This window comes from Garra rufa, chromosome 11 (genome assembly GCF_049309525.1).
Source record: "Garra rufa chromosome 11, GarRuf1.0, whole genome shotgun sequence".
Taxonomy (NCBI): domain Eukaryota; kingdom Metazoa; phylum Chordata; class Actinopteri; order Cypriniformes; family Cyprinidae; genus Garra; species Garra rufa.
In genome coordinates, this window is record NC_133371.1 from 9,757,022 (window position 1) to 9,780,341 (window position 23,320).

Sequence of the window (23,320 nt, forward strand, 5' to 3'; positions counted from 1 at the left end):
CAAAATATTGTGATTCTATGATAAATAAAAAGCTTCCAGCAGCCTAAACTGGTTTGCTTGTGATGCTGAACTGGTCTGTTTGCTGGTTTTATAGAGGTTTTGGACACTTTTCAGCTTATCATATCAAGGCCAATAGTGATTAGGTCATTTTCCAGTGGTTTAGTGATCACAGTCGGCGAGTGACACATCGACATGCTCTGGCATAGTAGACCCATGCGCGGAAGCAATCTGTCACACGTATACGTCATTGATTGTTTACACAGAGAGATTGTGGGTACAACGGCTACTCAGAATGGTAATTACTTGTGCTTATCCTGATTGTTGCAACCAATTAAAAACTAAAATATTACATTTGCTTGCGTGAACTCATCCGGGAGTGTTGACTTTTCACCGACTCCCAACTTTTGAGCCTGATTGACTTAAGTTATGGTTGCTTGCTCTTCATCACGCACCGGCTGTTGTGAACACACTCAGGACAGTTGGACATTGCGGTGGATCAGAGGTAAAAAATTATATAAATACTGTTCAGTTTCTTGCACACAAATTGTTTTGTGTGTTAAGACCTCAATGTATCGCCACGAGCTGCAGGGTTTAATTTGCTGTTGTCTGTGTATGTTTTTTTGACTCTCAAATCTGTGGGTCCCATCGACTGCCCTTATATGACTGACAGAGAGCAACGGTTTAAGTTAAAAATCTTTGTTTGTGTTCTACTGAAGAAAAAAAGTCACCTACGTCTTTGATGCCCTGGGGGTAAGCAGATAAACATCACATTTTCATTTTTGGTTGAACTATCACTTTAATAGCGGAGTTGACCTATTGGCAAAGGGCATCTCAGGAACTGCACTCCAGTGGCTTGAGTCTTAACTCTCAGGTCCTTCAAGGTATCTTGAAGAGGTGAGGTGTCCAAGACGCAACATCTAGCTACTGGGGTGCCTCAGGGCTCAGTTCTTAGACCACTTCTTTTCTCTGTCTACAATTCATCACTAGGTTCTTCCATTCAGAAACATGGCTTTTTATTTCGCTGCTATGCTGATGACACTCAACTATCATTCCATCCTGATGAACCGACAATAACTGCTTGCAACTCAATATTTCTAACAGACACTTCTAACAGACATTTCTAAAAGAACCTCTAACACTAGCATTTTCTATTATTTTTCTATTCTAACTACTACTTTTTATTATTATTTTTTTTTAAACAGACCTTACATATTATTGCTCTTTTGTTGGTTTTGATTGCTTCTATTGTCTTGATTTGTAAGTCACTTTGGATATGTCACAAAGTGTCTGGTAGATGTAAATTCAATTTGTGACTAAATTGTGAATTAAAAAGTCTCAATTATCTTTTGACAAACTGTACTACACACTCACATACTAAATACTAATTGCAAGATAAAAAGAACAATAACCTTTTTTTATATATTTTCCATGGCAGAAGCTTCCTTATGATTCAGTTCATTAAAAAAAACACTTTTATAGCCTAATTATAATTCACATTTATATTAAAGTGCCCCTATTATGAATTTTGGAAAATTACCTTTCATGCAATGTGTAACACAGTTCTAAGTGATTGAAAACTTTAATGCAAAAGTTTAAATCTGAAAGTGCTCCATGTATAAAGTTATTGTCTTTCAAATGAAAGAGTTGATTCCGAATCATTGAAACGAGTCATTTTTAAAACAAATCTAGCTGTTTCAAGTTGATGTCAACATGAAACATTAGCATATTACCCACCAATCCCCCTTCCTCAAACACTGTAGCTGATTTCTGTGGATAGCATCACATTGAAAAGACGCTGTGCTCTGCATTGTGAGGGTAAATCCGTTAGGGTACAGTTAGGGTATATCGAAAAACTCCCATCTCATTTTCTCCTCCAACTTCAAAATCATCCTACATCGCTGCAGAAGTACTGACCCAGTGTTTACAAAGTGAACATGCAAGGATGCACACAGACCAATCACAACAGACTGGGTCATCAGACCAATTACCGCAGATTAGTGTCACACAAAAGAGGGGTTATATGAATCGTTGAGCAATTAGTTTGGGAGTCATTGAGCAAATAGGGTAAAAATAAATGCATATAAGACAATGAAAGTATTTTTTGACCTTGAATGCACTGCATGTCAACCTGTTGTTGGGGACTCCCAGAATCAAAATATGAACCTTTCATAATCCATAGGGGCACTTTAAAAAGCAAATTCAATTACATTTCTTGACTAAAAAAGTGTTAATTTGTTCAATGCATTCATGTGTTTTAATAAAATGCTATGTATTATTATTAAGTCATACATGTTTGTCATATTCATGAATCAGTAATTCAGTGAGCTGCTGATTTAAGAAATGCTTGAATTTTGTGAAACAATTCAATTGGTGCACTAAAAAAAATCTGAAAAATGGTTGGTTCACAATTCGAACACTGCTACCGTGGTTTACTTCACAACAAAAGACAAAACTAATTAATCACATCAAGAATGCAGCAACACCATATTAGCGCTGACATCCAGTAGCTCATATGCTAGAGGACACTGAGTAAATAAGTAATCTAACTGCAAGCATCGCTAGCACTGATTGCCTCATTACAAATGATTAACATGCCTCTTCGGCTAAAATTAGCACGGCAATGTGTACAATTAATTAACAATCTATTAGCTAAAATGCCATTACACACTCCATGTACTCTTTCCTGGTGCTGTTGAAGCAGTTTCTGCATTTATCAACATATCAAAGCAGATGCATGCAGACTTAATTAGCTAAGACAAACTCATTTCAGACTGTAAAAATGTATTCTCACACACGACTGTGACCTCAGCACTGATTGCTGCACCTCCTGGTTTATCTCTGCGGTAGAGAGGAAAAGGTGAAATGGCTGGACAAGAGAAAAACAGGACAGCCTCCAGAGAGTTCACTTCTTATTTGAAGGTTAGCTTCGCAATTTTATGCCGATATAAGTCTGCTACTTGATTCAATTATTCCATAAACCCTCCGCCTGCAATTAATTTACACGCCAAGCGTTGCCAACAAGATTGAGGATTCTTTGACCTTCTTTTACACTCTGTAAAATACTCGACTATACAAATAGCTTTCTGCTATAATTACTTAGCTAAATGCAGGTTTCAGTATTCTGCCCATTTCATCACTGACTCCTGAGGCCTAGATGCTCTTCTGTAACCAAGGCTCAGAAATCTAATTTATATGAATAAAAAATGCCATATCAACAGCCATGTTTTTGCACTGCTCAAAAACTCAAATAGGCATCTTAAATTAACTTATTCTGATATTGCTAAGTAGTTATTCTGGATCAACATGCTCAGGGACTGAGGTTTGCGTAGGACTAAGCTAGTTTAATTTATTTTTGATACTATTCAAATGTATTTGTTATTAAACTTTGTCAAACGATCCAAACTTTTAATCTTAATTTATGAAATACGAATAATAACACATGAATTATTACATGTTTAAAACTATGATAATGTGTGAAAATTGTTCATTTCCACCAATTTTGCCCCTAATATGTGTTAAAGAAGACCATACAAGAAGACCTACAATTCACCAAGTGTGGATTATTTTAAAGAAATTAATACTTTCGTTCAGCGAGGATGCATTCAATTGATAAAAAGTGACAAAGACATTAACAATGTTGAAGATTCCAACTTAAAAAATAAATCTATTGATTGAATAATACTTAATAAAAATTATCATAATTTAGACATGAATATTAAGCAGCACAACTGTTTTCAACCTTGATAATAATCAGTAAATGTTTCTTAAGCGGCAAATCAGCATATTAGAGTTTAGAAGCATATTAGAGGTTTCTGAAGGATCATGTGACACTGTAGACTAGAGTAATGATGCTGAAAATTTAGCTTTGCATTACAGGAATAAATAATTTGTAATTTGTCATAAGTTATTTGTAATTGGAATAACATTTCATAATATTACTGTTTTTAATGTATTTACTGCAAATAAATGCCAAAATCAATACTTGTGAGAAGAATGGTGGAATAATTGGGAAATGATATAGAAATTATGTCCTTATTGTCCTGTAGGACCTCCATCTGTTTATTAGACACCTTTAAAGGAACACTCCACTTTTTTTGGAAATAGGCTCATTCTCCAACTCCCCCCGAGTTAATAAGTTGATTTTTACCGTTTTGAAATCCATTCAGCCGTTCTCCTGTTCTGGCGATATCACTTTTAGCATAGCTTAGCATAAATCATTGAATCCTATTAGACCAGTAGCATCGCGTTCAAAAATGACCAACGAGTTTCGATATTTGTCCTATTTAAAACTTGACTCTTCTGCAGTTATATCGTGTACTAAGACCAGCGGAAATGTAAAGCTGCGGTTTTCTAGGCCGATAAGATTAGGAACTACACTCCCATTTCGGCGTAATAGTCAAGGAAGTTTGCTGCCGTAACATGACCGAAGCAGGCACAGTAATATCACAAAGCGCCTGAAATTAGATCCCAGCTAGGTAACTTCCAATGTGACCGGTGCTAAGTTTGTGTAATTCCGGTTGTTGCAGCTGTCAGAGTTGCAGCTGGTAAATTGTTAGTGGCTGGATTTACCTTTGTGTGATTAGCTATGGTTATGTGCATTGTAAGGGGCTGTGATAGTAAGTCGAAGACGTACTCTACTACCATGTTTCATAGAATTCCCACGAAAAAAAAAAGCAATTCCGACTAATGAATCAATGGCTGGCTGCTCTGAACATGGATCTCAAAACACCGTTAGCAACGATCAAGAAATGGCTTGTTTGCTCCGAGGATTTTGAACCAGATGACTATTTGGATAGTTTTACCGGTACTACAGCACGGCGTCTAAAGGACACGGCGATCCCAACAATCTTCAAACTAACGTTACAGACAGGACAACAAGGAGCATCGCCCACGGCTGTAAGTGAAACATGATATTGTTGGCTAACGTTACCTGTGAAATGCAACCCCTGAAGAGTAGTTTTGGGCGAACAGTTGGCCTAGTATTTGCTATGACCAAATTCCATGTATGATTGCAAAAGAAAGTTATTGCGAACAGTCGGTGGTGTTTAAAGTCAGTTTTGACTAAAAGTGTACATCATGAATATAAGCCTGAAAATGCAAACTGACAGTATGCATTTAAAATCTTTATATTATATATTGTAGTGGTTGCAGGAATAACTTACTCTTGCGACAGCTGGCCATTAGGTCCACTCGGCGTGTGACGTTTTTTCTAGTTTATTTGATCAAACCGGAAAAAAAGTCTACTACTGCAGGATGCAGCATTGCATCCAAGTCCTCGGATGTTGCGACATGCAACTTCCTCATCAGGTAGATCCACCCTTGCCATCGATGGCAATACCTGGTCCCACTCGCGACAACACAGGCACTCACTTTCAGTTGGCATGGGTTGGCAAGCCCCACCAGCTCGAATCTGCTCTCCTCATCCCTTCTGTCCCAGGCAGTTCAGACACACTTTCTTGTCTTTCGCGTTCCAAAACCTTAGCTTCAGTGAATTCTGGTTCAAATTGATACGGTTCAGGATCTGCACCAAAGTAAATATCTTCTAAATCGTCTCTCAAAAATGTCTCCATGGCGAGGAATGCTGCCTATGCTGCATGCACGTTGGATATGTTGACAGAAGTAAACATTTGCACATGTGCTGTGTGGTATTACTGCGCCTGCTTCGGTCATGTTACGGCAGCAAACTTCCTTGACTATTACGCCGGAATGGGAGTGTAGTTCCTAATCTTATCGGCCTAGAAAACCGCAGCTTTACATTTCCGCTGGTCTTAGTACACGATATAACTGCAGAAGAGTCAAGTTTTAAATAGGACAAATATCGAAACTCGTTGGTCATTTTTGAACGCGATGCTACTGGTCTAATAGGATTCAATGATTTATGCTAAGCTATGCTAAAAGTGATGTCGCCAGAACAGGAGAACGGCTGAATGGATTTCAAAACGGTAAAAATCAACTTATTAACTCGGGGGGAGCTGGAGAATGAGCATATTTCCAAAAAAAGTGGAGTGTTCCTTTAAGGCTATGACATTAGGGACATGAGCTATTTTGTCTCAGGCGCTTATTGATTCCCAATCCTGGTTGTTTCGAGTCTAATTTTATGCAGACCAACTCTAGAGCCACTTTAGACAAACAAATTGAATTTAATCCGTAGCGACGATATGGGTCAGAATCACAGTAATTCCTACAGATTAAACTCACTGTTCTGTCAAATTGCTCTTTTGGGTAAATGTTGTCTAATTTCACCCTCAACTGCACAGCTGTGGATAGTCAGATTATGCTCAATAAGGATCAACACAACACTTCTTGGAAAAAACACGTAGCTATAATCTGATTCCTTCACTGATTCCACTTGACCTCAATCGCTCTCTGGTGACGTGGTGCAAGAGCTTTCATATAAAGGTTTGACAGGACTCATTATCTCCTTTGAAGCATTTGAAGCGTAAAATACATCAAGGGTGTGCAGGGGGATCCAGCAGATGCTGGCGATTGGAGACAAGACAGCACTGATCTTAATGTCCCTCTGTTAATTGCTGCTGTAGGCGCACGGCTAATGCAACCAGACTCTCATTCCATAAAGCATCTTGATTCTAGCTCCTCTGGCTAAAGCTATCATCTCACCAGGAGATAGAGGACAATGGCAGATAGAGGAATCTCTCCTGTGGGTGAATTAAGGCTAATGGAGTTGAGTTTTGTAAGTTTCTAACTTTTTGATTCATGATATGCAGGCCCTCCAGTCTTTCCTAGCAAAACCAAAATGATATGGCCTTACTGAAGTAATTAAACACCTTCCGAGACAGACTGATGTGATATGCTTATATCATTCCGGAGTCTATTTGTGTGTGTAATTTATAAAAGATGCTTGCCAGCTTGCACAGAATTGCAAGCAATACTTGTGAGTGTGATGCAAGTGTTAGCAGAGTGGCTAGTGTGACAGTAATTCGGCCTCCAGTCTAAATGGAAATTTAATAATGCTGCGGTGCAAACAAGTGTTTAACCCAACTGGGGGAATCTACAGAGTGTGTGGGAAGTTTCACACAAGCCTCACTCTATGACTCAGACTTTGTATGATCCTGCAGCTTTGCAAAGAGAGGGTGTTTCCCAAAAGCATTGTTAGCCAAGTGAATTATTCAGCCATGAATCTCTACTTGCATTCTAATTTGTTTATTCAATTCAATGTTTCCAACTAATTAGATTTACGTACTCATTACCATATACCTATATAATACGAATGTATTTAATTAATGCTATGTCTGCAAATCTATGCGTGTCCTCATCTTAGCCTGCCACCTCCCCAGCACCACCTGTCTAGATCTGCTATGGCGATCTTCAAGTTTGCAAACTAAACAAAAGTAGCATTTGGTTAGTAACATTAGATGATGCGCTTGGACAAAACAAGCAAGCTAAAATATAGTACATTCTATATCTTACATTGCATTTAAATACATAGACATTACAGTATATATTCAGTGTGTGAAAAATCAGCAGTTTTTTTAAAAGTGTGCATGTGCGTAAATGTATAAGGGAACACCGGAGTATGACTTACAGTGGGGAAAATAATTATTTGATCCCCTGCTGATTTTGTACGTTTGCCCACTGACAAAGAAATGATCAGTCTATAATTTTAATGGTAGGTTTATTTTAACAGTGAAAGACAAAATAATAACAGACAAACACATTTCAAAAAAGTTATACATTGATTTGCATTTTAATGAGTGAAATAAGTATTTGACTTGTCAAAACATGACTTAGTACTTGGTGGCAAAACCCTTTGTGGCAATCACAGATCCTCATCTAGTCATTAAGGTTTGGAGGCTTCCACCTCCATGTTTGACAGTGGTTGATGCCAAAGAGCTCGAATTTGGTCTCATCTGACCACAACACTTTCACCCAGTTCTCTTCTGAATCATTCAGATGTTTATTGGCAAACTTCAGACGGGCATGTTTTCTTGAGCAGGGGGACCTTTCGGGTGCTGCAGGATTTCAGTCCTTCACGGCGTAGTGTGTTACCAATTGTTTTCTTGGTGACTATGGTCCCAGCAGCCTTAATATCATTGACAAGATCATCCCGTGTAGTTCTGGGCTGATTCCACACCGCTCTCATGATCATTGAAACTCCACAAGGTGAGACCTTGCATGGAGCCCCAGACCGAGGGAGATTGACAGTTATTTGGTGTTTCTTTTTTTTGCGAATAATCGCACCAACTGTTGTCACCTTCTCACCAAGCTGCTTTGCAATGGTCTTGTCCCTGACATCCTTGGACAGCTCTTTGGTCTTGGCCATGGTGGAGAGTTTGGAACCTGATTGATTGCTTCTGCGGACATGTTTCTTTCATACAGGTAACAAACTGAGATTAGGAGCACTCCCTTTAAGAGAGTGCTCCTAATGTCAGCTTGTTACCTGTATAATAGACACCTGGGAGCCAGAAATCTTGCTGATTGATAGGGGATCAAATACCTATTTCACTCATTAAAATGCAAATCAATTTATAACTTTTTTTTTAAATGCGTTTTCTGGATTTTGGATATATTATATAACAATTTTCTTGCTTTCATTTGACAAGTGTGATTTTAAAAACGATTGAAGAATGATCTGCGTATTACATCAAAATACCGCAAGAGCAATTCAAAAGCTTAAAGAGTCATCTGCTCTCCAATCGCTCTCGCTGTACTTTATTGTCATACACCGATCAGTCTGCACAGCGCCAATGCATCTCGAACAAGCCTGGTGTGTTTGTGCTTGGCGCTACCACACTAGCATTGCTGAGAAAGATAAAACGTTTACAGTGACGTAAGACCTGTCTCTGTGGTGGCTCTCTAGCTCTCAAACTGGTTTTTAGAAGGCTCGCCAATTGAACCAATTCCAAACCGGCAATAGAACTAGCTTTGAACTAGCACCCGGTCCATGCCGGTGGAAAAGGCAACTCAGGCTCATTGGAAATATGTGCCTCTATACATTTCTGCAGCACTGTAATTATGTACCTTACTGCACGTTTCACGACAGTTTCAAAGTGAAAGAGAGTGGCGCTGAAACACACATTCAATAAGTGACGGTGTCACGTTTTTATTGCTGTGTTTTTATTACACTGCTTGAGGTACGTATTGCGGCTGTTCGGAATTCAAATATCCGGGTAGTGTCGCTAAAGGTTAATGCTCTATCATGTTGGAAATATCCCCTACACCAAACCCAACCCCAAACCTAACCGATAGTGTTAATGAATGCAAACGTGATATAAAGGCACATTTGTTGATGCAGCCATGCTATTTTAACTTATCCAGATTGGAGCTGTTTTGTTTCACAAGGTTCATACCGGAGCTCTTCATCACTGAAATGCAACGCCATATTGGGTAAACTACTGAGCAAACCTACTGAATTAGAAAACCCGTGCATATGTGAAGACAAAGTTCAGAAGTATCAGTTTTCAAATTGCGTAGGATGTTAAAATTGTTTTGAAGCCATTATATAATATTCTGCAAGTAATTGTGTGAAAATTAGGCTTTATTAAGCAAAACTCTGCACGTGTAAATAATACTTTGTGTGAAAAGGAATAAAAGTTGTTGGAGTTTTACTGCCTATAGTGTTTATTTCAACTGGAAACTGCTGTGATTTATACATATAGCTATGTTTTTTAAGTTTTGCAGAAATGTGTATATAAAGACATGTATTTCCAATGAGCCAATGTTGGGAAAAGGGGGAACATCGGTCATAAGACCCACAGGAACTGGAATGACAGGAAGAGGACTTCAAACTTAAAAGCCTTCAAACAAGGATTTGTCAAGCCAACATTCAAAATTAAGTTTGAAAAATGTTGCTTTTCTACTTTACAGCTACATACATTTTCTTTGAATTTGAATTCACTTTAATTCCATTCCTGGAGGAGTTTAGATACAACTCTAATTAAACACAACTGATCCAACTAATCAAGCTCCTCAGGCTTAATTGAACACTGCATAGTATGTGTGTTGGAGCAGGGTTAGAACAAAACTCTGCAGGGCTGCGGCCCTCCAGGAACTGAGTTTGACAGCCCTGCTTTAATTCTATCTCCTGACATGCAAATTTGAATTGCATTTTCATCTCAATTAAAATTAAAAGACATTCTCAATTCAAATCTGAATAGTGCACTGTTATTCACTATTCTTCTTAATCCTGCAATAATGAAAAGAGTTATCATAATATTCTTATGATAATAACTCCTTTTACATCCAGTGGAAAAAAGTCAGTCATATTTGTTTAGAATGACATGATTAAGACAAACTATCCCTTTAAATTCAGTACAGCAGTGCATCGTCTTTGGAAATCAATTGTGTTTAAGAGAGTCTATACGTCTGCTTGGGTTATGATCCAGTACGACGCCTTCTGCGATTTCGCACCAAAGCACAAATTCTGGAAAAGCACAGTCAAATTTAATAACTACAATTCTTCCAATCTGTCTCTAGGACACAGTCCTTTGCCTTTGGCCCTCTATATGACCCGCACACTGCAAACAGGACATGACATCAGCGTTTCGGTCTGCACACTGATAGGACTTGTATTTTTACTTCTCTTCAGGACATTTCATCTCAGTCTGGCAGCCATTTCACAGCTACGACAGGCCTGATGTCTGTTCCAGTCGAGACCTCTTATCAGACATCTGCATAGTTTATGTCACGAGCCGCATTCTGCCTATCGCTCTGCTTTTAATATCTCTTACATGTGCATGCCTATCCATGCACTCTGCGGATCCATCAATAATTACAGGCATTCACTTACGATGCAGCAGAGGGCAGATGCATTCCCTGGCCGTTGCATTAAGCAAGATTGATCTTTGTGCAACCCGTGACACCTTAGGGGCATTTAAAAAGCGATCTCTCCCAAGCCGAGAGGGCAGAAAGGGCGTAAGCTCAGTTCGTCTCTCATGAAGACATTACGCCCCATTCTCAGCTAACAGGACGCAGCCATTCAACCGGGCTGAGCTTGCCAGCGGCCCGCCCCATTAAGGTTTCATACCACAAATATTCATGTGCATTTAATGATCCTACATCACTTCATTCCACATGAATTATGGATATGATGAGTCAAAAAGACATTTGTGCTGGAGAGAAGAGCAAAGGAGGAGGAGGGAAACTGGGACAGAGGTTGAAGTCACCAGCGAATAATCAAGGCGATACTGGTGATTTTCCCCAAGGTTAGTGAAGAGGGTGAATGCGGCATAAGTGACGTAGTTGATGGCCTAGATCTGGGAATCTCCACAGCTGCGCTTTGGTTTGTTTGGTGGCCAACCTCGCTCAGAGCAATAAAACCCCATGTCACGTTTTGCTAAAATAATGCTGGCTGGCTACAAACACTCTTAATATGATAGAGACAAGGATGCCAGAGTGCATGTCTTAATCATGTTAAGTGTAACAGTTGACATTTCAGTCTGCCCAGGGCTGCCTTGGACACATTTTAATCAGGAATTCAATACACTTAAGTGCCCTCTTAATATAAACAAACTAGAACTATTCTGCCCTCACACGCTTTAACATTTGAGTGGATGACAAACAAGAGTGTCTGCAGTAAAGGACTAAAAAATATGAAGGTAGTTTAAAACAGATTATTAGAAAAGTACTCTTTTTGTTGCTTTTATATGGCTTAGGGAAAACTTCTATAACATTTAAGGAAAAACAATCAATCAATTATATTTGATTTGTTTATTTTTATTATTTATAATTCTTTTAATATTTTTCCCCCCACTAAACTATTCCATACACCCCCAGAATTAATTGTGGCCCCCAGTGTATGGCAGTGTAAGACTAAAATAAGGTATAATTCAAACTGACTTATGCCAATTTGTAGCATGCTGACATGTTGCAACAAAACAGGTCATGACACATTAGTTAAATATACTGGCATTTATTCTGCCTTGCCAAAGGCCAACACAGGCACTTGCAAGACTACAATGCCAACACTTTTAATTTTAGTGCACTACAGTGATGTGTGACGAGGTCGCTGAGGGAATAATTCACTTTCCATCCAAGTCGTGACTAAGGCAGAGGAAATTCTGCACTCCCCTGTGATGTTCTGCCTCTGTGGAGCCTGCAACACTGGCTATCCTGTGAATCTGACTTTAATATTTCTGGCTGCACAGATCTTGCCTCAGGACTCCAAAACAAGAACAGGCATAGAAGAAACTCCAGAAAGCTTCTTTCTTTCTTGTATTACTCTTTTCTCTCTCTCTTTCTCTCTCACGCTCTCTTTGTTTTTCTGACTGAGATTTGCAGAATACACCCTGGCTCAACAGAAATTCAATATGAGTATATTTTTTGCTTTTGGAGTTTGTTTTGGACATCTCTGAAGTTCTGAGGGCGAACAGTGCCATCTACTGTTGGCTGATGGAACTTACACACTTACAGGTGAAGTGTGTGATTCTTTTGCCGCCTAGCGACACCAAACAGAACTGCTGATGTGGGGCCCTTGAAATCAAGGAATCAACGAACTTGCTTAAAAGCGGGCATAACATTTACAGACAATTTGGAAAAGAAAATATGCCCAAATCGAAAAATGTATGATTTTACAACTATAAGCATATTCTGCAGTTACCATTGTTAGGTTAAAATTAGCAATGAACATTTTAACAATAAATAAATAAATAAAACAGAGAAGAAAATCAGCTATTTAAGTATCAAATGTTCTGTGACTTAGTTTGCTTGTAAATAAAGGCTACAAATCACTGCTGCGTAATAACCAAAAATAATAACTGAATCATGCACCGGTCAGGTTTAAGATTTTGGGCTTTTTGGTGTTTCATAAAGTGTTTTTTCAGACTAGTGGAAAGAAAAGACATCCGAAAGACACTGTTAAGTGTTTCTTTTATAGCCCTTTATCTATCTGTGTCAATAGATTTTATATATATTTTAAAAGGTTTATATTTTTTTTTTGAAAGGTCGTTTTCTCAAAATTAGTTCTTTCTCCTACACTGAGCCATTAATCTCCACCTCAGTAGCACTTACACACACCAAACTTTACATTTTTATTCTTGTATATATCCTGAAGGTTTTTAGAGTGGGATTTGTTCATATATAATTTGCTTGATTTTATACATTTTATCTCCCTAAAAATCGTTTTGTGCCTGTTTTTTGACAAAAAAAAATTAAACAAGAATTTTGAAACTGACTTCATCCAGCGTCTAGGTTTTTGTACTAGAAAATGTATGCAAATTAGTGCATATTTCATTAAGCAATGCTTCATTTGCATATTAAAACATAACATTTTAGAAAACTTGTAATAAAAAAAAAATATTTGCAATTATTAGTGTAATCAATCAGCTGAGTAAGTAAGGTGACAACTATTGGTTAATTTTTTACCCTATTCACCTGCAGTGTCTCTCCACTATCAATCTCTATACACAGAAGAAAGGGGTCACCTTTTGGGGTACAACAGCCTGTCACTAACATGACATATTTGCACTTTTTATGCTTAATAGGTACACTTTAGTCCTTTAGAGTAGCAATATGTACCCTTAAGGTACTAAACAAAAAAAAAACTTGATGTCCTTTTATGGGTACTGCTCCAGCTGTTGTACCCCAAAAGGTACAATTCTGGCCCCTTTTGTGTATTTAAGTCAAGTACCATATGCAGAAAACACATTGTTTCAACCAAAATAGCATTAGTGTGACAACATTTTAGTGCCAACTATCACAACAATAAAAATAAACACAGATTCTGTTTATATGTGATGGGGTGAACTAAACTTTTCAAGCATGAAAATACAACAAATTATAAATGTTATATCAGCTTACCAACTTTGAACATGGCTCCTCTGAAGATACAATGATGTCACTTCCTCTTGTTCACATTATTAAAAGTGACGGTTCACTATTATGTCAAAGTAAATAATAGGTTTGACAGAGCATCGAAATGCACTAACATAGTTAATTTGTCCTGATTGATCCCTTTATATTAGTGCAATCAAATTAGATCAATATCACCAGATTGCCTGGATTTAATATATATTCAGTTGAATTGATCTAGTGATGTATTGATCTTATTTAATTGATTTTAGTACTTCTATGACTAGACAGACACTATATTGCCAAAAGTATTCACTCACCCCCTTCTAATGAACAGGTTTGGCTGCTTTAGTAATTTCCATGAGTACAAATCTTAATGTTTAAGCATAAAATGATATTCTAGGGAATTGTATGCTTCTAATTTTATTACAACAGTTTGGAAAGGACCCTCTTCGATTATAACATGACAATGCCTTTGTGTTTAAGGCAAGGTTCAAATCAAAATGACTGATTCAGTCAGTGTGGAAGAACTTGACTGGTCTGCATAAAGCCAAGTCCTTATCCCATCTGAACACCTCTGGTGTGACTTTAAATGCAGACCTTGAGCCAAAAACTCATCACCAAACACCAATGACTTGTACATATGGGTACAGTCATTTTAGACAAATCCAAAACTTTTGCAACAGAGATGGAAATACAATTTTTAAATACATTAATTACGTTTGCGTATTTGTTGCCACAGTTTTAGAAGTGCCTATTTCTGTTTTATAGAAGGGGTGTCCCAATACTTTTGTCCATGTAGTGTTTGTACAAGTCATTGGTGTTTGGTGATGAGTTTTTGGCTCAAAGTAGCATTTAAAGTCACACCAGAGGTGTTCAACTGGGATTAGGACTTGGCTTTATGCAGACCAGTCGAGTTCTTCCACACTGACTGAATCAGTCATTCTGATTTAAACCTTGCCTTATACACAAAGGCATTGTCATGTTAGAATTGAAGAGGGTCCTGTCCAAACTGTTGCTATAAAATTAGAAGCACACAATTCCCTAGAATATCATTTTATACTTAAACATTAAGATTTGTACTCATGGAAATTACTAAAGTAGTCAACCCTGTTCATTATAAGGGGGTGAGCGAATACTTTTGGCTATATAGTTTATGTACGTCACAATGCATTAACTCCTTAAAATATATACATATAGTAAATATGTAAAAATAGACTAACTATAACCATATATGCTTTCAATATGTTTGCAATTCATGTATGCATTAAAATATTTAAGCCTGCAATACATTTAAAAACACTGAATAACTTATTTATGAATATTGTATGACCCAGTGTTTGAAAATATTAACATTGTAACATCACTGTCTGTCTTCTTTTGCAATTTAAGTAGTTTTTAAAGAATTACAGTGTATTATACATAGCTCACATAGACCTTTTGTTGTTGTTGTTTGGTTTTCGTTTGCCTTTTCAGGGCCACTTTTTGAATATGAAAGTCACAGAGCAATCACTTAGCACATTTTTTTTCAATGAGTCAGCATGCAGCAATGAAAAAAATAACCTAACAATAGTAACCGAAACCCTGTTCTTTATCTGTGACAGGGCCAGTTGTTATCTCTACAACATTATCTCCACAACATCAACAAGTGCAGCTTTCTGTCTGTGGTGTGAACACACAAATAATTACCTATATTTTTCAATAATCTAATTTAAGCACATAGTAAAATGTTTATTTACCTCTAAATTTGGTTTTGACAGCCACCTCTGATGTCGTTCGTCCGGCCGTCCCACCGAGTGTCAGTACTAACTGTAATACCTATGGTTAGGTCAATTTACAAAACAGTACAAAACAGGTACAGTCACGTCTTGTAAACAATACTCTTTAAACAGTGAAATGGCGCTTCCCTGTGGACATTACTGGAATTGTAGGCTTCTGTCGTGAATCGACTGTTTATCACGACAGTTTTTGCTCACACACGGCTACCGTGTTTTAAAGACTGATGGGTTGGTCATAAATTCGAGCTAACAGAGTTACCGTAATCAACCGGCTGGATTATCAATATTTTGCAAAATGGGAATAGCCGATGAGGCTGACCGGACTCTATTTGTTGGGAATCTGGACCAACAAGTAACAGAAGAAGTTATATTTGAGCTGTTTTTGCAGGTAAGTGCGTTAGCGTCATTGATTAGCTTGCTAATGCTAATGATGGACTGCTTGTTATTTTAAGCGTATTTACAAACGGTCTAATTGAAACGCAATAGATGCATGTTTTACAAATTAGCACAACGGTGTCGTTTTAAAATCTCTTTACAATGTTTTCTGCATTTACTATTAGCACGTGTCTCTGTTGTTTGCGTAGTTCGATGTAGTTTACTTTGAAACATTTTTGAATACGCATACGATTATTAAAAACAGAACATTTGTTTTGCTGTTTATAATAAGTTACTGTTGCTGTCTATGCTACATTACAGTTTAGCTATAGTCATTTATTTGCATTAAGCCTTTATTTTGATGAATGAGGCGTTCATTTATAAATAAGGCTATGCGTTTTAAGTAAAGAGTAACGCCATAGTTCCCTAGTTGATTAATCGCAGTTCTGTATTAGACTTCTGAAATGTGTTGAAATATACAAGCCATATATTTTCTAATTATATATACATGAATTTGCATATATTTCCATAACAGAAATGGCAACACTGGCTAAAGCCTGTTTTAATATGCTTATTTTATTTTCTTTACTTTTTATAGTTAGGCTAAAGGTTTCTACAAAGAATATCTAGGGCATTCCTATTAAAATATTGTGAATATATAAAAAATCACGATGTTTTAGGAACAAACATAAATTAAACAAATGATATCCTTCACAATATAAATAGGAATACACATTTCAAATTTAGTTCCTGGTTCAGTGGAGGAGGAAAAAAATAAATAAATAGAAATGAGAAAACAACCTTTAAAGATGCCGTAAACATTTAGATGTTTATTTTGGATGTTTTCTTTCCACAAGTCTGAAAGAACACATTATGAGAGCAAAATCTTAAAATTGACCGGTGCTGTTTTCGTCAATGGCTTTGCCTGTTGTGTCTTGGCGTAAATAACAGTAATCAGAAGTCTCACTTGTTTTTTTCCTTTCCTATAGGCTGGGCCATTGATCAAAGTCAAAATCCCTAAAGACAATGATGGAAAATCAAAACAGTTTGCATTTGTAAACTACAAACATGAAGTGTCTGTGCCCTACGCCTTGAACTTGCTGAATGGAATTCGTCTATACGGACGGCAGCTCAATATACAGTTCAGAGCCGGTAAGATTTTCCATTTTTTCCTGTGTTCTGTGATTTTTAGCATAGCCACACACCAATCATTTCACAAGTTGCTGACATTCCCACAAAAATCTATGTTTTAAAACAGTAGTAGAGGAAATAAAATAAGGCTGTGCTGGAATTGTACACAGAATTTAAAAAATGTATACTATTTCATTCTGTGAGAGATTCATGTGAGAATTATTTTAAATTGCTTCGCTGCCTTTAATTGCTTTTCTTCTGAAACTTAAAAAAATTAATGCTTTAAAATTTGATTTCTGCACAAAAAAAGGCACTCTTCCCTAGTCCAGAAGTGTAAGAGCCACATTAATCGTCATCTAATCTGTTTCGTTTTTAACAGGCAGCAGTCATATTAATCAGGAAGGCAAAAGTCCAGCGAACTCTCAAAATCCCAGTCCAGCAAATACACCTGGTCACCGTGGTGGAAGGTAACCTTTGTTTGAAATGTAGCGATTTAGTGGTTATGTTTACACTTTCTCTGTTTCGAGTGATTTTGTCATAAGATGTCGGCTGAAACTCTTTGCACGTTTACTTGCATCATAATTTTAGTCTAATTTTGATCATTTGTGACTGCATTTCATCAGGCAGAGGGATGTTAATCAGTATGTACTTAAATGAAGTTTGCCAATAATGTTTAGGGGAATCAGTTCCCTCAAGTGTGTAATATTAGGGTTGTACAGAATGATTATGTACACTACCAATCAAAAGATTGGTGTTGGTAAGATTTTAAATGTTTTTGAAAGAGTTGTCTTATGCTCACAGAGGCTTTTTTTTTTTTTGTTATTTTTTATTTTACTCAAACATCTCAGTTTTGCTGCTGCTTAGTATTTTTGAGTCTCTTCTGTTCACCAAGCCTGCATTTATTTGATCCAAAGTACAGCAAAAACAGTAACATTTTGAAATATTTTTTACTTTTTTTAAATAATGTTTTCCGTTTGAATATATTTTAAAATGTAATTCATACCTGTGATCAAAGCTGAATTTTCAGCATTATTACTCCAGCCTTCAGTGTCACATGATCCTGCAAAAATCATTCTAATATGCTGGTTTGCTGTTTAAGAAAAATTTAGTATTATTATTATCATCATAAATATTTTTTAAAACACTTGAGGATTGTTTTTTAAATAGAAAGATCCAAAGATCAGCATTTATCTGAAATAAAAAGCTTTTGTAACATTATACTACACCATTCAAAAGCTTGGAGTCATAATAACTAACTAAAAAATTAATTATAGTAATATTTATATCTAGGATGCTTTCAAAATTGATAAAAAGTGATAAAGATGTTTATAATGTTACAAAGGATTTCTATTTCAGATAAATGCTGTTTTATTGAACTTTCTGTTCGCCAAAGAAACCTTCTATGAAAAACCGTCAATGAAAATTCTACTTGGCTATTTTCAACATAATAATAATAATAATAATAATAATAAAAAGTATGTTTATTCAACAACAAATAAGCATATTAGAATGATTTCTGAAGTATGTGACACTGAAGCTTTGAAATCACAGGAATGAATTGCATTTTAAAATATATTCAAATGGTAAATATTATTTTAAAAATATTTCAATATTTTAACATTTGCTGTACTTCAGATTAAATAAATACAGGCTTGGTGAGCAGAACAGACTTGTTTAAAAAAAAAAAAACATAAAATCTTACTGTTCAAAAACTTTTGACTGGTAGTGTATTTGCTTAGTTTTGACCGTTCTTTGTAGATCCCACCCTTTCACACACCATGATTAGTAAATTATGTACAATACCTACGTTTTAAACGATTACCTTCAAGTATGAAAAGAAACCAAAAACTTTGACATTTTAGGCAATTTAGAAATCCAGGATAAAAGAGAATTTATATAAGGATTTAAGTCTGGCTCCTACCTTTTAAACGGCAGTGTATTGCCTTGGTTCTATGAGTTTTAACCTGAATTGTTGTACGTTTCTTTTCTGTTATGGCAGAACCCCAGAGCAGATGGGCTCTCCGTCCTACTCTCCTCCACAGCATGGGCAAAGGACTTTCTTGTCACCTGACAGTCTGCAGAGACAGGCGATGGTGAGAACACCTCTACTAACACTTCTACTCATGTTTGAACTTGTACTTTTAAACTCTATGTAAATTAATTTCAAACCAGAAGTAAATTTTAATGCTGATAGACATTTAAAGGAGTAGCCAAATGTGAATTTGCTGAAAATGTACTCACCCTCAGGCCATCCAATGGATGTAGATGAGTTTGTTTCTTCATCGGTACAGATTTGGAAAATTGTAGCGTTCCATTACTTTACCAATGGATCCTCTGCAATGGGTGCTGTCAGAATGAAAGTCCAAACAGCTGTTAAAACCTCATGATAATCCATAAGTAATTCACACTACTCAAATCATGTTTGTAAGAAACAAATCCTTAAAGACATTAACTCTGTTGCTTCCATATAAAATATGAGTCCCTAATATATATATATTTTTTTTTTATGTGAAAAAGTTGTCATCTGAATCAGGAAAGAAATAAGAACAGATCAAACACTAACAAGCCAAAACAATTCCAAACAAATATGTGGGTGGATTTTGATGTGAGTCAACAACTGAAAGAAGCGTCATTATAGATTATGGATGTTTTGGCCAGAATCAATGGTTTAAATGACTACTTAATGGGTTTAAGTAATTAATTACAATAATCCACAAATAATTCACACCACTCCAGTCTATCAATTAACATTTGTTTTGTTAAAACAGCTTTTTACTTCACAGTATGTTAATTGATGGACTGGATTGGTGTGGATTATTGTGATGTTTTTATCAGCTGTTTGCACTCTCATTCTGATGGCACCCATTGGTTACTAAGTGATATAATGCTACATTCCTCAGTTTGTTCTGATGAGGGAAGGAACTCATTTACGTTTTGGATTTTTGTTGGAATTGTATATTTAAAGATGCTGTCTCTTCCTGTATCATATCTAAAATATCCTCTGAAGGATTTAAAGTCATCATTCACTTTTTATTATTATTATTATTATTATTATTTTTTTTTTTTAAATAGATGAATAACATGAGGCAAGTTCAGATGCAGCAGTTGCTCCAGCTCAATGGAAATGTCCAGCAGGGCATGCAGCAAATGCGCAGTCCTGCAGATAGTAATCAGAGGCAACAGGATTGGTCCGGCCAGCGTGGTCATCGCCACTCTAACCAGGACAATAACTATCAGGGCAGAGATCAATGGCATGGCAACAGTGGGAGCAACTATGACCGGCATCGGCGCGACAGCCAGCGAGGTGACTTCTATCACCACGATGACCGCAGTGGAGGACACAACAGAAATTACCCTCCTGAAAGACGGAGAGACTCCAGAGACTCTAGAGATGGGCGATGGAAACGTTTTTAGTTGCGTTTTATTTTTTTATTTTTTTTTTTTTATTTTAGTTTTTTAAAATCAACTGTTTTAATAACCTTTTGTTACCCTCTAAGATTTTAACATTTTATATTTGGTGGACTTGCCTGTTTAAAAAAAAAAAAAAAAAAGTAAAGAAAGAAGAAATTTAAGAGTACGACTGTACTGCAAAAAAAAGCAAATTTTTGACATAGTAAAATTAAGGGGTTTAGACTGGAAATTGTTTGTAGAGATGCAGGATCAAAAAAAAAAAAAAATACAAAACCAGTAATAAACTGGCCATTTTGCGTGCTGGCCTTTTTTTAAATCTATGTTTTGATCTCAGGGGGACACCTTTGTTTTGTTTTTTTGGTTTTTAAGAAATTTTTTGAGAAACACTTCTGTATATACGACAACAAAATGTATAAAAGAACAAATTATGGTAGGTTGTTTTTCTTTTTCTAGAAATTTGTAATTTCTCAGGATTTCTCATTATGGAACTTTGTTAACTTTCTACATTCCTCTTTTGGGATGATACTGATTATTAATTGATTATTAATTCGTCAAGACTGTCTTTGGAAAATTTGGAACAATAGCTAGTTTTAATACTTTGGTAAATATACCATTTTTATTGTCAAGTGCAACATTTGGTTTCATAAAAGTCTCAATTTACAGATATCTTGCTGTTGTGAATTTGTTGAACTTTTACATTTGTTTACATCCATATAAACACTTGAGTGTTTTAATTCAACAACTACTTCTAACTAGTCAAGGCACATCAAGTAGCTCTCACAGGGATTTTCGTTGTCTGTAGGTGACACATTACCTACACATGTGTTAGCAAAATATTTATTATTTATTCATGCTATTTATAGTTAAGTATGTATATGTTGTAATGCAGGTTTTTTTAAGTGGTTACTAAATTGGAAACTAGCTTGGTCAATTCTAACAAGTCAGGTCCTACTTAAAATAGATTAGTACTTAAAATAGATTCATACAATTTTGCAAAAGTACATTTTTGTAGACCATCATCCAATCAATATTAAATTCAGCTTTATGTTCATTATTGGTAGGCCTGTTCTTTGAGAGTGTTCAGTTTGGTTAGCCAAACGTACTTGTATAAACTTCCAACTTTAATTGTCATTCATAAAAAAAAAAAAAAAACAGACACGTCTTAGGAATTATATTATACGTATAAACTTAAAACATTAGGTCTTTAATCACTCGAGAAAAATGAAAGAAACTACAATATTATGGACTACAATTATTGTTACTGTAAATAAGTCTATGGGATCTCATGCAAGCAGAGAATCTTTTAGAATGTTTGTAATTTTCTGTCGAAAATATTTTCGGTAAATATTTGTGAAGATATTATAAACAATAATAATCGTGATACAATTAGTGTCTTGACCTGCCAGTGGTCGCCCTACAACAACTACGTGACATGAAGCGGAATCCTTTAATGTCCGATCTAAGGTCATAATCTGCCCTTCCGAAAGTGCTTTAGCTGCTGTCAGCAGCTCCCGGTGCGTATGAAGCCGAACATCCCCATAAAGCTCCTCGATCCAAAAGTGCGCTGAGCCCTGTGTCTCTGCATTAATCTGTGGAGGATCGGGTTCTAATGAAGCTGCTGTACTGGGAAACGCGTTATTGAGGAGCTCAGCCTCTGCACATTCACTGCTTAATTGATTGAGCTGCTTGGCGTCCGTGATGCAGAAAGCGGTGGCTGTATATGGGGCCCTTCACCACCGTCAGCCTTTCACTACTCTATTAAAATCGATATATTGTTGTATGCATATGAATAGCATAATGTTTCTGTAAGTAACGGTATGAAGTTATAAAATGTTCATGAAACTGTTCTCAACCCATGATTTGGGCGAAATAACTTGTAATCTTTTTCATTTTAAGTCTTAAAATATTCCACTTTATTAAATTCATTAATGTTTGCATGAGTACAAAAAAGCTGTCCTCGGTAGCCTGTCTTTGTCATCACGCCGATAATTATTGGGAAAAAATACAGAAAAAAATATTAGAAATATATGTTCTGTTTTCGTAAATTAAACTGACACTTAATTGCTAACTTGTTTTGGTAAGTCAAGGGTTATCCAACTTTTTCTTTAAAAAGACAAACGTCTATCTATCTATCTATCTATCTATCTATCTATCTATCTATCTATCTATCTATCTATCTATCTATCTATCTATCTATCTATCTATCTATCTATCATCTATCTATCTATCTATCTATCTATCTATCTATCTATCTATCTATCTATCTATCTATCTATCTATCTATCTATCTATCTATCTATCTATCTATCTATCTATCTATCTATCTATCTATCTATCTAATCTATCTATCTAGGCGCTGTGTGCAGTTCACAGGTGCCATATGAACCACCTCCCCACTGTACAGTCTGGTTATCTTGATATTCTGTTGTATCCCCCTGTTTTAAAGCCAGCAGCAGTTGTTCTCATTTCTTCTCTTTGATCAAGGTCTCCAACCAAAAAGAGCTCAAAGCTTTTCCAGAGATCTTTATATTTCCTTTACATAATCCCTTACGCTTTGAACGCGGCGGCTGCTATCTCGGATCTTCTGCGAGTTATATTTACTCTCATACATGGGAAAATGATAATCATTTGGACAGCGGACACACGGCTCTGAAAAGCAGAAACCCGACACTGTGCTCGATGAAGGAGTTCGGTGCGCCATGAACATCAAAGCAGCGGTCCATCTGTAATAAGCATCATAATGTCAAACAAAACTGCTGCTGCTGCTGTCTGGAAAGAGCTGTCTTTCTCACTTGTTCTGTAACAAACCCGAGAGAAATGTCTGTTCACCTCCATCATTTCACACGGTTAATACTGTCTGAACTTGCTGACACTGATAT

General features: G+C 36.4%; 1 protein-coding gene across 1 annotated transcript; it reads left to right on the forward strand.

Annotated features, from left to right (window-relative positions):
- The first annotated feature begins 15,751 nt into the window (after positions 1 to 15,751).
- rbm7 (RNA binding motif protein 7) lies at positions 15,752 to 21,105 on the forward strand. The gene is made up of 5 exons (XM_073850847.1): positions 15,752 to 15,912; positions 16,889 to 17,051; positions 17,410 to 17,497; positions 19,030 to 19,123; positions 20,103 to 21,105. Exons 1-5 carry the CDS (start codon positions 15,820 to 15,822, stop codon positions 20,442 to 20,444), a joined length of 780 nt encoding a protein of 259 aa, XP_073706948.1. The 5' UTR covers positions 15,752 to 15,819; the 3' UTR covers positions 20,445 to 21,105.
- The last annotated feature ends 2,215 nt before the right edge of the window (positions 21,106 to 23,320 follow it).